At 39.0% G+C, this 13496-nt stretch overlaps 1 protein-coding gene across 1 annotated transcript in view; it reads left to right on the top strand.

The window, feature by feature from the left end:
- Positions 1-13496, top strand: part of ARIH1 (ariadne RBR E3 ubiquitin protein ligase 1) — a gene marked incomplete at its 5' end in the record, with an annotated part of 98867 nt that overhangs the window by 61086 nt on the left and 24285 nt on the right. Inside the window, 2 exons of the mRNA XM_084241080.1 lie at positions 5588-5680; positions 7730-7785. Coding sequence (XP_084097206.1) covers positions 5588-5680; positions 7730-7785 — 149 coding nt within the window. The remainder of the gene's footprint in view (positions 1-5587; positions 5681-7729; positions 7786-13496) is intronic.

Here is a 13496-nt window from a genome sequence, read left to right on the forward strand (position 1 = left end):
ATGGAAGAACTGGGGTACAGGCCAGAGGTGTGGAGGGGTGAGAGGATTCACCAGAGAAAGAGTGAGGAACATAACAGGCAGATTGACTGAAATACACTGCTGAGAGGAGCAGTGGGCGAGTCAGGAGAGGTCTGCTGTACCATGTGGGTATCTCCCTGGCCGGGGATCAAACTCGTGCTGCAGTGGCTGTGGATAGCCTCATAGGCTATCCCTTGCGCCACCAGGGAGGCCCAGCAATTTGTGTTTTCTAAGAATGTATGTTTAAAAATTACAAAATTGGAGATTGTGAGTATAGGCCACCCTCCTATCCCCCACTCCTGTGGTACTTTGGAATTAATGTACTACAGAAAACACTTAAATATCTAATATAGGTCCAATCCTATGTCCCTTTTTATTTATTTTTTTCCAAGTTTCAGCTATTTTTAATCACTGTAAACCCCAACACAATATATCAACATAATTTTGTGCATTTAGAGGATTTTTCCTGGTTAAATGGAAAATTGTGCAGATGGTATCTGGAAGACCTTCATTTTAAGCAGCTTTATAGTGACATATCTCATTTATAAGTCTGGACATTCTTCCTTCAGTTTTCTGTATTCTACATTCACTGAGTACAACTTGCATGGGTCATTGAGATCCAGTTTGCTCCAGGGTTCTGAGTTATTCTGTCTGCCCCAACTGACATGTGGTTTGAACAAAGCCAGATGCATGACATATAATGCTGCTCCGGAACCTCTGGCTCCAGTAAATACAAAAAGGGAGAATCAAACTAGAATGCTTCTAGGCCTGCCTGAGGATCTGGCAGAGCATGGTTGCAGGAGAGGCCTTTGGGTTCAGAAAGAGAGGAAAAGAAACCTGCAAAGCCCTGGATGAAATCTCTGCACTGAGGCTGTGCAGACATCCCTGATTATTTGCTAAGTTTTTATAAACAAAATGACTTCAACTTTAAAGATTATAGAATCAACTTCTGAAGGAAGATAATGCTTAATGTTTTTACTGTTATTTGACATTAGTTGCTGTATATATAAAATGGTGAAGATAAATGAAACTTAAGAATGTATATTCTCCTTTAGTTCTTTTTTGTCAGGACCATTGATTTTATTTTTGCCTGTTAATAATTCATATATTTTTAATGTATTCTTGTTCAGATATATTTATGCTATAAATAGGTATGTTTGATGAATAGATACTCTGATCTCCTAAGTCACCAAAGGCCCAGGGAACCAAGTAGGTAAGCACAAGGTAGTAAAGATACAAACACATTAAAAGAAGGGAAAGGAAAGCATGATAGATAGTAAGATACCCATACATATCCATGATAATGATAACTCTTAAGTACAATGAATATGATTTTGCTTTAACGTTAGATATGCACATGTGGTTTATTTTTCTGACTTACTTTGTTTAGTGTTGTTGCCTAATTAGAAAATTCATTTTAAAGAAAAGTCCTTAGGGCCTCCCCAGTGGTGCAGCGGGTTGAGCACAGCGCTGTGAAGCTGTCTGCAGGCTCTGCAGCACAGGTTCGATTCCCACATAGAGCGGCAGACCTCTCCTGTTGTGCTCACTGCTCCTCTCAGCAGTGGTTTTGATCTGTCTGCCTGTTCTGCTCCCCACTCTGTCTCTGGTGAATCCTCTCATCTTCCTGCACCTCTGGCCTGTACCCCAGCTTTTGTATAAATGAAAAAAAAAAAATCTTTAAAAAAGTAAAGTAAAAAATTTTTAAAGTCCTTAAAGAAGGGCCTCCCCGGTGACGTAGCGGTTGAGCGCTGGGTTGTGAAGCTGCCTGCAGCCTCTGCAGCGCCGGTTCAATCCCCGGCCACCGGGCGAGGATCCCACAAGGTGCGCAGACCTCTCCTGCCGCCCGCTGCTCCCCTCAGCAGTGTACTTCATCAGTCTGCCTGCTCTGCTCTCCCCTCTGGCTCTGGTGAATTCTCTCACCCTCCCATGCTTCTGACTGTACCCAGTGCTTGTATAATAAATAAATAAATAAATTTTAAAAAAAGGTCCTTAAAGAAAAGTTTTCTTTATATCTCATCACAGACCCTAGTCTAGAAGTCCCAAAGGCAGAACTGTTACTTGCAGTGATCACTTAATAATCATTGAGACCTTTTATCTCTTGAGTCCTTAAGAGAAAAGAATAAAGCGCATAGAGATGTACATGTTTTTCAGTTAATAATAAAATATTTTAGAATTGTTGGTGTATTTCTCTATTTGTTAGCAGAATGCTCCTCATAACCTTGACAATCAATTACTCTCCATTTGTGATCTGGCAACCAGTTAGTACCAGATTGCCTTCACTAGTGGGGAGTAATGAAATAGATTCCTATTTTCCAGTTCTCTTTCTAATGGCAAGAATACTGATTTCCCAAATATTTACTGAACTTGTCTTGTGAATGAGTTACAATCATCGTCAATCTGAATAGTGCCATATATATAGTTTGATATTTCCCATGTCTTTGGACCATAAATCCAGTTTCAGGACTCTGGTATGCTTTATTCCAGAGCTGCTTCTAGACATTTTTTATACAGTTGATATGCTGTAGCATAGAATTTTGTTATCCTGAGTGTTTGCATTTAATTTCTTAAGTGACATCAGAAATTTCATATAACAACTAATTAGAAAATGTAATGGAATAAAAACACTACTTATCAGACCCACAGAAAGAATAAAAGAGCTAAGAATAAACTTGGCAAGAAATGTGAAAGATCTATATGGAGAAAACTTTAAATTCTAAGGAGATGAAAAGATAACTTGAGTTTTTAGAAAGAATAGTTGAAAATGTTAAAAAGAATGGATTGATGGGAACTGGCGGGTGAGGGCTGTAACTAGTCCTTCCATACAAGAAAAGGTAATGAAGTAGGGGGACCTCCCCGGTGGCGCAGCGGGTTGAGCCGTGCTGTGAAGCTGTCTGCAGTCTCTGCAGTGCCGGTTCGATCCCTGCCCGCTGGCGAGAATCCCACATGGTGTGGCAGACCTCTCCTGTTGCGCCCGCTGCTCCCCTCAACAGTGTATTTCAGTCTGACTGTTCTGTTCCCCACTCTGTCTCTGATGAATCCTTTGGCCCTCTGGCGCCTCTGGCCTGTACCCCAGCTCTTGTATAAAAATAAATAAATCTTAAAAAAAAAGGAAAGGTAATGAAGTAAAACAGGACAGAATCCAGTGTGCATGGAATAAATTTAGAATATTACAGACAATATGTTTTAATTCAGGTGGATTATTTAGTAAATGGTTTTGGAACAATTTGTGATTACCTTCTCTTGGGTAGAGGAAAAAAGTAGAGGACAGGGTTGGGTATGAGGGAAACTTATTTTTCAACATAATTTCTATGTGGAATGGAAGCTTAAATTTCTACTTCTTACTCCTTATGTCAAAGTTAATTAATTTGAAAACATAAATTTTTAAATTGATATATTGTGCTAGATATAAAGAACTGCTATATGGCAACAAATATGAACATTAAAAATTAAAACAAAATGTTTTTCATGCTTATAAACAAATCAATAAAAATCTCCACTAAATCATAAAGGAAAAAAACCCAGTGGACAAATGGATGAAGTGAGTACATAGAAAAAAAAAAAAAAATATATATATATATATATAGCCTTAAAACTTTTTTCAAATGCTTAGACTTCATACACAGTAAAAGAAATTAAAAACTAATAAAGTTAGTTCATTTTCTCATTAGATTGGCAAAGATCAAGGAGTTGGATAATATATTGTGTTGACATGAGTGTGAGAAACCAATTTATCTTGCACAATGTAAATTGCTACAACCTCTTTGGATGAAGCTTGGTAAGAATCTATCAAATTGTAAATGCATACCTATTAATAATTTCACTTATAAACTTCTGAGATACATTCATATGATCACAAAGTTGCATGTATAGTCTAGTGCAGTGGTATAGTAGGAAAAGAATAAGCAATCTAAATGTCCATTCAGTAGTAGACTATTTAAATTGTGGTACTTTCATGTACATGTACAAAAAGTTTACCAATGTAGCACCACATCAGAACTTTATTAAATAGTAATTAAAAAAAGAAAAAGATGCAGAACAGTGTGTGTGTTCCTCTTACTAGTTGTATGTGTGCCTGTGTATGTTAGAACGTCTCTGGGAAAAAATATATAAGATATTAGAAATAGTGATTACTTCTGGATGGATGGAGCAGAGAGAGAGCAGGGATGGAATGAAGACTTATTTTTCAGTATAAACTCTTACTATTAAATAATTCTTTTTAACCATGAGTTTGTATTACTTATTTAAAAGTAATTTAGTGGTAAATATTAAAAAGAATAGTAACCTTTATTTGAATCCTTTAAAAATACAGTTCTCTAGACTCTCCAAGATCATTTAAAATATTTGCTTGATATATAATTCACATATCATACAATTTACCTATTTAAAGTGTTTTATATAGGCAGAGCTGTGCAACCAATGCCAGTCAATTTTACAACATTTTCATGATTACAAAAAGAAATCCCATATTTTTTTACTGTCAATTCCCATATTCTTACCCCATTCACCTAGTCCTAAGCAGCACTGATCTTCTTTTTTGCTATAAATTTTTGGCTATTCTGGATCTTTTCTGTAAACATAGTAAAACAGTATGTTGTCATTTGTGATATACTTACTTAACTTAGCATATTGTTTTCAGGGTTCATTTGTTATAGAATGTATCGAGTTTGTCATTCCTTTTTGTGAATATTCCACGTTTTGTTTATCCATACTTCAGTTGATGACTGGCTTGCTTCTACTTTGGAGCTATTCTAGTTCATACTGCTATGAATATTCATGTACTAGTTTTTGCGTGGATATATGTTTTCATTTTGGGGCAAATAGACTATGAGTGGAATTACTGGACCATGTGATAACTTCTGTTTAATTTGAGAAAATACCAGAGCGTTTTCCAAAAGCTTTTGTACACCAGCAGTGTATGAGGGTTCTAATTTCTCCATATCCTGCTCACACTTGTTACTATCTTTCTTACTATAGCCACCCTAGTAGGTATGATGTGGTTTTGATTTACATTTCTCTTTTGTCTAAGAGTATTAAACATCTGTCTTTATATATGCTTATTGGCCCATGACCTATTTTAGGATTTTTTTTTTTACATAAAATTTTACCTTTGGTTTACAATATTATATACATTTCAAGAGTATAGCTCCACATCTCAATGCATATGTCTCATTGCACCTACCACCCAAGTTCTAGTGCCATTCACACTATAAAATTGACCCCCTTTGCCCTTTCCTTTCAAATCCCTTACCCTTTGGTAACTACTATATTTTCACACAGTCTATGAGTTATTTTTGTTGTTCTTATATTCAATACAAACTTGTTGCTGGACTTTCAAAAAAATTATAAATACTGTAGGTGCATATCTCATTAACTTGATGTTTTATATTCAGTGTATTTGCATGTCTATATTTCATCACTTTGAAGTTCATTTTAGGAGCCTCCCTAGTCTTGTGAAATTGGTATTTTAGGCACTGTGATAAATGTGACTTAATAGATTCTTACTGAGTTCCTGTATATAGTGTTTTTCTGATAATGTCTTTTTAATGTCTGTGTTTTATTTTTGTTGCAGTATTTCACTGGCCTTGAATGTGGACATAAGTTTTGTATGCAGTGTTGGAGCGAATATTTAACTACCAAAATAATGGAGGAAGGCATGGGACAGGTAAAGATGCCAACTTGTTTTTTAATTTTTATTAAATTTTCTACAGTACTTAGAACATTACACAAACATAAATAGGTACAGGCCTCCCTGGTAGCACAAGAGGTTAAGATTCAACCTATGAAGCTGTCCGCAGCCACTGCAGCACGAGTTCAATCCTCTGGCCGATCAGGGAGCAACCTACATGGTGCAGCAGATCTCTCCTGCCTTGCCCGCTGCTCCCCTCAGCAGTGAACTTCGGTCAATCTGCCTGTTTTGTTCCCCATTCTGTCTCTGGTGAACCCTCTCACCACCACACCTCTGGCCTGTGCTCCAGCTCTTGTATGCATAAATAAATAAATCTTTAAAAAAAAAAAACAAACATAAATAGGTACAGAATTCTGGATTATGAATTGCATGAGGGAATTTTTTTTTTTTAAGATTTATTTATTTATTTATTTATTTATTTATTTATACAAGCACTGGGTACAGTCAGAAGCACGAGAGGATGAGAGAATTCACCAGAGCCAGAGCGGAGGGCAGAACAGGCATACTGACGAAGTACACTGCTGAGGGGAGCAGCGGGTGGCAAGAGGTCTGCGCACCATGTGGGACCCTCGCCTGGCGGCCGGGGATCGAACCAGCACTGCAGAGGCTGCGGGCAGCCTCACAACCCAGCGATCAACTGCTGCGCCACCGGGGAGGCCCGGGAATTTTTTTTTTTAATTAAAACAACTAAAAGACAATTGAGGCCTTTTTCTTTTCTTTCTTTTTTTTTTTTTTTTTTTTAAAGATTTTTTTATTTATTTAAGAACCAGGGTACAGGCCAGATGCGTGGGAGGGTGAGAGGATTCACCAGAGACAGAGCTGGGAACAGAACAGGCAGGCTGACAAAATACACTGCTGAGGGGAGCAGCGGGCGAGGACAGGAGAGGTCTGCTTGCCATGTGGGTTGCTCTGAGGCTGGCTGGGATCAAACCAGCACTGCAGAGGCTACAGACAGCTTCATAACGCTGTGCTCAATGACCTGCGCCACCAGGGAGGCCCGAGACCTTTTTCTATTATTTACTCTTTATCTTTCCAAATAAAGAACCAATCCAGACAATGTTTCCTCAGCAGGCATCAACTCAACTACATCATACTCAACTTGTTAAGCAGTTTTGTAAGATTTCTTGCTCAGGTGTATTCCCTGTAAATTTCCCTCTGCAACATTACCCATGAACCATCACCATAGTCCCTTGTGATTTTCCCTCCCCTGTTTTGATCTCTCTTCTTCCCCCCTCCCCTGTTCTATGTCTTGTATCCATGATTTGCCTGCTAGTTTTATCTTTTTTTTTCTGCCTCCGTTAGGTTTCCCTATGTTCCTACTATCAGTGAAAACATGATATTTTTCTTTTTTCCTTCTGACTTATTTCACTGAGGATAATCCCGTCTAGCTCTCCATCCATGTTGCTGCGAATGGCTTGAGTTTATTTTTTTTGATTGCTGAATCGTATCTTTACCACATCTTTTTGATCCATTCATTTGTTTTGGGGCAAGATTTCTTGCTTTTTGAACTGAAAAAACAATTAGGTCAGCAATCCTATTTACTTTATGGTGATAAACATGCATACATACACTTGCTTTAATAGAAAGGGAACAGTTAAGGGCCTCCCCGGTGGCGCAGCGGTTGAGCGCTGGGTTGCGAAGCTGCCCGCAGCCTCTGCAGCACCAGTTCGATCCCCGGCCACCGGGCGAGGGTCCCACATGGCACGCAGACCTCTCCTGCCACCCGCTGCTCCCCTCAGCAGTGTACTTCGTCAGTCTGTCTGTTCTACTCTCCGCTCTGGCTCTGGTGAATTCTCTCACCCTCCCACGCCTCTGACTGTACCCGGTGCTTGCATAAATAAATAAATAAGTAAATAAATAAATAAATAGATCTTTAACAAAAAAAAAGAAAGAAAGGGAACAGTTAAGATCTTATTAAGGTGTCCTTACCTAATTAAGGTATCCCCCCAATCCCACTAAATGTCTGGTAATGGTAGAGCATTAGATAAATATTTGTTGAATGACAGCTGTGTCCGTCTTTTTCAGACTATTTCGTGTCCTGCTCATGGTTGTGATATCTTAGTGGATGACAACACAGTTATGTAAGTATTTTTGATAGCTTCTGCATGTTGAATATTGGTTAGTTGGTTAAATCAAATTAATTTTTGCTCAATACTTCAAGGGAGTTAAAATGATTAAGATCTGAAGAGATTTTCCAATCTCTGTTCCTTTGGAGTTATATAAAAATCCATTTGTAATTTGGTTAAATGCCCTCTCAATTCTGATAAACTTTGCAATATGTAATAGCTAGATTTCAGTAAACCTGGAAAAGGAGAATAAGATATGTCAGTGTTGGTCAGGTTCTCTAGGAAACTGATGCCTTAACAGAGTTAAAATAAGGGAAGATTTATTGTGGGACAATTACAGTGCAGGGTAGAGAGGAGGAGGAGAAGGAATAGACAGACTTTGATGCAGGTCTGATGCATATTAAAGAAGAGAAAGAAAGGAGGAGGAGTCATTAGGAGGTGACTCAGACTATGAGGTATCTGTGAGAGTCTGGTAGCTCTTTGGAGAACTCCTGTGCATAGATTGTCCATAGAGCAATGCCTTAATAAACAGAAATGGTACTCTAGCCATGGTCACTCTAGCCATGGTCACTGCATAGCTGGGAGCTATGCAGGGGGAATTTGACCTTGACTAAAACATTGCTATAGGTCCTGGGCCACCACTACTGGAGTCTGTTGACTAACTTTCCACAAGAAGATTCTTTTTTTCCCTCCAGATTTTTTATTTCCTTAAATCACTGTAAATTTTGGACATTATTTGGTTTCTCCCCTCAGGTATTGTATCCATAGTTCTCCCACCACCATAGCACCTTTGATCCATCTTCCCCCATCCCTTATGCTTGTCTCGTCCCTCTTTTGACCTCTCTCTCTCCCCTCCTACCCTGCTGTATTGCTTCAGATCTGTGGTTCTCTTTTGTAGGGAGAAAGAAATTTGAAGAAACAAGCAGTTCCTGAACCTGAGATAAAATCCCAGGTTGTTTAATTCCTCACTCAGTGCTGTTTTCACAACTTTGGGTTACCTGACTGAGTGGAGACAAAGGTCGAGGGCCTGAATGATCCACAGACAGTTTATTTAGGTCCTGGATAATTGCCTATATAGAAAGGCATATCCGTGTTTAAGTACTGGGATTTGGAGGTAAAGTACAAACAGCCATGAATTTCAATGAGCAAATTTCTAAAACTATTAAAGCCATAAATTGACTTAACCAACATAGTTTATAAAGCTAATTCCACTTTATTAATAATCTCACCCTACTTAGGGCCTCCCCTGGTGGCGCAGCGGTTGAACGCTGGGCTGTGAAGCTGCCCGCAGCCTCTGCAGCGCCGGTTCGATCCCCGGCTGCCGGGCAAGGGTCCCACATGGTGCGCAGACCTCTCCCGCTGCCCGCTGCTCCCCTCAGCAGTGTATTTCGTCGGACTGTCTGTTCTGTTCCCCCTGGTGAATTCTCTCACCCTCCCGCGCTTCTGACTGTACCCAGTGCTTGTATAAATAAGTAAATAAATCTTTAAAAAATAATAATAATAATCTCACCCTACTTTGACTTGTTAAAACATAATTACTATTATCAGCTATATGTTAATACTGTTTATATTTCAGTAAATCTTTTATCCATTATTGTTTTAAGCTATCCTTGTATCATCTTGAAGTACCATCAGAGTTGTCTTTCTCTTGTCCCCTTATACTTTGGGATTTCTGGTATTCTTTCATTGATATATTTCATCAGCATAAATCACTGATTTTTCATTCATTCCACAGACATATTACTGGAAGCCCACTTATTAGCACAGAGGCACAGGAGAACAAAATGGGATACATTTCTTTCCCTCAGAGGATTGTTACTAATAAATGACTAAAATGCAAAGTTTAAGTTTAATGTATATATCAACTAATACGAATTATTCCATCTGAAATGTCTAGGGAGACTTTACTTAGGGGGAAATATAAGAGGAGTAAACATTTGGTTTGACGGAGTGAAGAGTAATATTTTAAGAAAAGATGACTATTTTTTAAATAGGTCATGAACTTCTCTATGAAGTATTCTATTGTGGCTAGAGCACAGAATAGGATTACTAGAGATGGAGATACGAAGAGTGACATATTGTGATGAGTTTCATAATAGGTTGGTGAGACTAATAAGATTTGCATTTTAGAAATGCAACTTTGATGGTATAGTAGAAGACATTTTAGAGTAGTGATAAGACATTTGGGCAGTGAGGTATTAGAAAGCTATTTCTTAGGAAATTTTATTTGGGGAGGAAAAGCTAAATAGGAAATGGAGAAAATACTCCGAACACAAAAACAAATGTGGTTAGTGTAAGGGCTCTTGCAAATCAGTAGGAAGAAGATACTTCTGTAGAAAGGACATGAATAAGCAATTCGTGGAGAAAGAAATTTGAATAGTCTTAAACATTAGCTACTATCATTCCTAGTTAAATAGATGTAAATCAAAATTAAATACTTCAACCTTTTTAAAAGTTTCTTTTTGGAGGGTCTTCCTGATGGCCTAGGGGTTAATTCTCAGTGCTACCACCTCTTTGGCCTGAGTTCCATCCCTGGCCAGGGAGCTAACCCACATATGGCACAGCAGACATCTCCTGTCTCGCCCACTGCTCCCCTTAGTGTATTTCAGTAAATCTGCCTGTTCTGCTCCCCACTCTCTCTGGTGAATCCTATACTCCCTGCACCTCTGGCCTACATTCCATTTCTTTTACACACACACACACACACACACACACACACACACACACACACACACACACACCATTAAAGTTTCTTTTTTGCTTTTCATATTGGATTAAAGGATTAAAGAAGTTAGTAATATCTAATGTGAGACTATAATACAACAGGGTATATAAACTGTCACACCTTATTTATTATGCAATTTAGCAGTTTATACAAATGTGTGCTGTTTGGCCTTTCATCCAATAGTTTCATCACTTTGAACATCATTTTATTACCTCCTTGCCTCCATTGTTTCTGATAAGTCAGCTTTTAATTACATTGTTGTTCCTTACTTGCTGCTTTCATGATTTGCTGGCTCTTTACAGCAAATTTGACTATATGTTTTTGATGTGGTTTTCTCTGTGTCTGTCATATGTAGGAGTTCTAAAACACTGTGGATTTTCATCCTGAATACAGAAAGCTTTCAGGAATACTCAAAAGACAATTTTGGTAGTGATACCAGCTGGAAGATTGGAGATTATGGAGAGGGATTTTTACTTTTTATCTTACATAGTTGTAAACTATTGGTATATGTCTTCTGTACTGAATTTTGCACCAAATTGTCAGTTCCACATCCTAGTTATGCTTAAAAATCTGTCCATTTCTCTGTCTGTTCCTACCTCCATTAACCTGATCACAGCCATCTTCTCTTAGCTAGGAATCTGCTACTGGCTCCTAAGTGATTACCTTATACCTATTTTCATCACCATCCATTCTTCACAAATGTTTTCCTTTGTCCTGTTTTGCTCATCTGTGTGGCTTCATTTTTTGCCTCACTTTTTTCTCACATTCTGTGTTCTAGCCATATAGAACTTAATTTCTTGAAACTGCTATGCATTTTATTTGGTTGAATTTTGATTACTTCTGTATTAGCTCATGACTTTTCACATGTATTACTCTCCTTGTTTTACTCTTTAATTCTCAACCTACTATCCTCTTAGTCATTCTTCAAACCTCATTTTGTTTTATTTTTTTTTAAAGATTTATTTATTCATTCATTCATTCATTCATTCAGACTGGGTACAGTCAGAAGCATGGGAGGGTGAGAGAATTCACCAGAGCCAGAGCAGGGAGCAGAGCAGGCAGAAGGACTGAAGTACACTGCTGAGGGGAGCAGTGGGCGGCAGGAGAGGTCTGTGCGCCATGTGGGACCCTCCTCCGGTGGCCGGGGAGCAGCCAGGGATCGAACCGGCGCTGCAGAGGCTGCAGGCAGCTTCACAAGCCAGTGCTCAACCTCTGCGCCACCGGGGAGTTCAAGCCTCATTTTAAATTTTCATTTTGTTTTGGTCAGACATCCTGTGAACTCCTTATCTCCCCCGTATTTCCATTACCATACACTGCTGCAATTACCCATATTCTGATCTGTTTTCTTTCTGAGGCTATAATCTGTATAACTTCTGATATCCTGTTTATGTTGCTTAAGTCCTTTGCTATTTCCATTCAAAATGTGTGGCTCTAAGTTTGGAAATGCTACTCACTGATCCATCAGTGCTACTTAGACTCTTAAATCCTTAAGATTACTGATTCAGTGGATTAATCTTTTTTTATTCCATAGTGTCAGTTACTGTATATAATTGAAAATGTATATTCTTCCTTGTCTTCACCTGTGTCATAATTGAAAATTTCAGCGATTAATTTGTACTATGATAATCATCATAGCTAATCTTCATTGGTCTGGGGGGGGTTTCACTACTGGCCACCTATATTTATATTTCAAAGTTGGGAAGGTAACAGTGTAATTTGAGATCTTTTTTTTTTTTTTAAGATTTATTTATTTATACAAGAACTGGGGTATAGGCCAGAGGTGTGGGAGGGTGAGAGGATTCACCAGAGACAGTAGGGAGCAGCAGGCATGACAGGAGAGGTCTGCTGCGCCATGTGGGAATCTCCCCGGCCAGCCGGGAATCGAACCCGTGCTGCAGAGGTTGCGGACAGCTTCACAGCACTGCACTCAACCTGCTGCGCCACCGGGGAGGCCCCCTTCTTCTGCCCATTTTTTGACTGGGTTGTTTTTGTTGAGTTGTATGAGTTATTTTTAGATCTTCTATATCATACATCTTTGTCAGATGTGTGATGTGAAAATATTTTCTCCCATTCAGTAGAATGTCTTTTTTCCTTTTAGTTATGGTTTCCATTGCTTTGTAGAAACTTTATTTGTGTAGCCCTATTTATTTCCTGTTTGTTAATTAATTTTCAAGAATTCTTTAAATATTCTTGTTTTTTGCTAGATATGTTGCAACTATTTTTTCCAGTGTGTGGCTGCCTTTTCTCTTAATGATTTTTTTTTTCTTTTTTTGGTGGGACCCTCACCAGTGGGCGGGGATCGAACTGGTGCTGCAGAGGCTGCGGGGAGCCTCACAGCCCAGCTCTCAACTGCTGTGCCACCAGGGGAGGCCCTTTCTTAATGATTTTTGATGAACAAAAGCTTTCATTTTAATGGCATCATTTTTTCCTATTTATGATTATTGATACCTGATGAAATCTTTGCGTATCCCAATGTTGTATTTATTTATTTATCTATCTATCTATCTATTTATTTATTTGTGGGACCCTCACCAGTGGCGGCCAGGGAACGAACCAGTGCTGCAGAGGCTGTGGGCAGCCTCGCAGCCCAGTGCTCAAATGCTGCGCCACCAGGGGAGGCCCAATGTTGTATTTATTTTTAAGGCAGTCCACAGCTATGGAAAGTGTTCTGATAACATATGACTTAAGAGTTGTGTGTCTCAGGCCTCCCTGGTGGTGCAAGGGGTTAAGATGCAACCAATGAAGCTGTCTGCAACCTCTACAGCAGGAGTTTGATCCCCGGCCAGGGAGCAACCCACATGGTACAGCAGATCTCTCCTGACTGGCCGCTGCTCCCCTCAGCAGTGTACTTTGGTCATTCTGCCTGTTCTGTTCCCCACTCTGTCTCTGGTGAATCATCTAACCCCCACACCTTTGACCTGTACCCCAGCTCTTGTATGCATAAATGAATAAATCTTTTTTAAAAAAGAGTTGTGTGTTTCATAGTGGAGTAAATTGAATG

This window comes from Talpa europaea, assembly GCF_964194135.1.
Source record: "Talpa europaea genome assembly, chromosome: 8".
In the NCBI taxonomy this organism is placed as follows: Eukaryota; Metazoa; Chordata; class Mammalia; order Eulipotyphla; family Talpidae; genus Talpa; species Talpa europaea.